General features: G+C 50.6%; 1 protein-coding gene across 1 annotated transcript in view; it reads left to right on the plus strand.

Moving 5' to 3' along the window:
• glis2a (GLIS family zinc finger 2a) overlaps window positions 1-2,500 on the plus strand; it is a gene marked incomplete at both ends in the record, with an annotated part of 5,921 nt that overhangs the window by 2,180 nt on the left and 1,241 nt on the right. Inside the window, 2 exons of the mRNA XM_084441487.1 lie at window positions 1,069-1,257; window positions 2,261-2,394. Of these exons, the coding sequence (XP_084297613.1) occupies window positions 1,069-1,257; window positions 2,261-2,394 (323 nt within the window). The remainder of the gene's footprint in view (window positions 1-1,068; window positions 1,258-2,260; window positions 2,395-2,500) is intronic.

A 2,500-nucleotide genomic window follows, 5' to 3' on the forward strand; every position in this document is an offset into this window, starting at 1 on the left:
GTGTGTGTGTGTGTGTGTGTGTGTGTGTGTGGGTGTGTAAGTGTGGGCCAGTGCGTTCTGACTGGTCTGAATACTCTCCCTCATCAGTAACAGGGTTAGGGTTAGTAACTGGACAGACAGGGAATCAGATCAGGCTGGCGTCTGAACCCTGGTCCTCTGCTCCTCTAATGGGATTCCCTCAGACACGCGGGGCACTGAGGGACAGTAACACACACACACACACACACACGCACACGCACACGCACGCGCACGCACACGCACACGCACACGCACACACACACACACACACACACACACACACACACACACACACACACACACACACACACACACACACAGCCCTAGATTAGAGGGGCAGCCATACAGACAGACACCCTCCTTACACCTCTCTCTCTATCCCTCTCTCTCTATCCCTCTCTCTCTCTCCCTCTCTCTCTCTCCCTCTCTCTCTATCCCTCTCTCTCTATCCCTCTTTCTCTATTCCTCTCTCTCTATCCCTCTCTCTCTATCCCTCTCTCTCTATCCCTCTCTCTCTCTCCCTCTCTCTCTCTCCCTCTCTCTCTATCCCTCTCTCTCTCTCCCTCTCTCTCTATCCCTCTCTCTCTATCCCTCTCTCTCTATCCCTCTCTCTATCCCTCTCTCTCTATCCCTCTCTCTCTATCCCTCTCTCTCTATCCCTCTCTCTCTATCCCTCTTTCTCTCTCCCTCTCTCTCTATCCCTCTCTCTCTATCCCTCTCTCTCTATCCCTCTCTCTCTATCCCTCTCTCTCTATCCCTCTCTCTCTATCCCTCTCTCTATCCCTCTTTCTCTCTCCCTCTCTCTCTATCCCTCTCTCTCTATCCCTCTCTCTCTATCCCTCTCTCTCTGTGATTCTCTCTTTTCCTCTCTCCATCCCTCCCTTTCTCTCCCTTTCTTTCTCTCCCTCTCTCTCCATCCCTCCCTCTCTCTCCCTCTCTCTCCCTTTCTCTCGCTCTCTTCTCTCTCCATCCCTCCCTCTCTTTCCCTCTCTCCCTCCCTCTCTCTCTCTCCCTCTCTCTCTCCACCCCTCCTTGTCTCCCCTCACACAGGAAGTACCCTACCCTTGTTACCAGGAGGGAGGAGGTTCTCCCCCGCAGGGCTTCCAGTTCTTCCTGCCCATCGGAAACGCAGGGGGCGGGTTCAACCTGCCCTCCTCCATGTTCATTGGCCAGAGGGGGGAGAAGCGGGCGTCGCCGGAGCCCCCCTCAGACGAGCAGCTGGCCTGCCATTGGACGAGGGTGAGATGACTGACAGGTGGACAGGGTCCGTGGGTGCATCCCAAAACCTTTTCCTATATCCTTCATTCCTCCACTTGTTCACTACCGCTCGGCTCCTATCAGGACCAATCAGGGAGGAGGGGAGGAGCAATACACTGTGACTGCAGCTGAAACATTTCATATCTATGACATGAAATATAATGAAATTAAGATGCACTGATAAGGTAGGCGAGTGTGATATTACATCAGTGAGTCTATCTATCTATCTATCTATCTATCTATCTATCTATCTATCCATCTATCCATCTATCTATCTATCTATCTATCTATCTATCTATCTATCTATCTATCTATCTATCTATCTATCTATCTATCTATCTATCTATCTATCTATTATTCCCCATATCACTTATTGAGCTTCTGATTAAAACGTGAAATATAATTAAATAAATATTAATTTGGCTTATTCATTAATAATTCATTCAAAGCCACCGAAAGCATATGTTCACATTTTGCGTCAACCCTCCCCTATTCAAACTCCTCCCCTATTCAAACTCCTCCCCTTCCCCCCCGGCGAGGAGTGAGCCGTGCATTTGATTGGCTTCTGCTTGTCGATTTAGCCGTGCTTCCGTGAGGCGTGCACGTGAGGCGTGCACGTGTGTGTCCAACGTGTTCGCGTCCTCTGGTTCCTCCAGTCGCCTCCTACAGTACTGGCTCAGCAGGTGCTGTGGGTATGCTTAACGACCCTCATGAATATTCATATCCATGGAGTGAACGAGTCGGTAGTGATCGAGTGGAGCTGCTTCCTCTGGGCTGATGGGAATGGAATGAGATGAGCTCCAGTCAGTTCATTATAATGACTCACTGACTCAGTTAATGATGAGCTCCAGTCAGTTCATTATAATGACTCACTGACTCAGTTAATCGACTCCCAGAATCGGCTCACTGAATGAAGGACATATATCCCGTCTCTCCCCCTCCTCCCTCCCTCCCTCCCTCCCTCCCTCCTCTCTCTGCCCTCTAGTGCCACCTGCTGTTCGACTCCCTGCAGGACCTGGTGGACCACATCAATGACTACCACGTCAAGCCTGAAAAGGATTCTGGGTACTGCTGCCAATGGGAAGGCTGTGCTCGCAATGGCCGGGGTTTCAACGCCAGGTGGGGTCATGTGACCGTCATGTGACCGTCCTGTTTCACATCTCAAAGACAAAAGTCCTTTCCCGCGCTCACTGACCACCTGTGCGTTGATTCATTAAAAAGAATC

Source organism: Borostomias antarcticus (genome assembly GCF_949987555.1).
Source record: "Borostomias antarcticus genome assembly, chromosome: 7".
NCBI classification, from domain to species: domain Eukaryota; kingdom Metazoa; phylum Chordata; class Actinopteri; order Stomiiformes; family Stomiidae; genus Borostomias; species Borostomias antarcticus.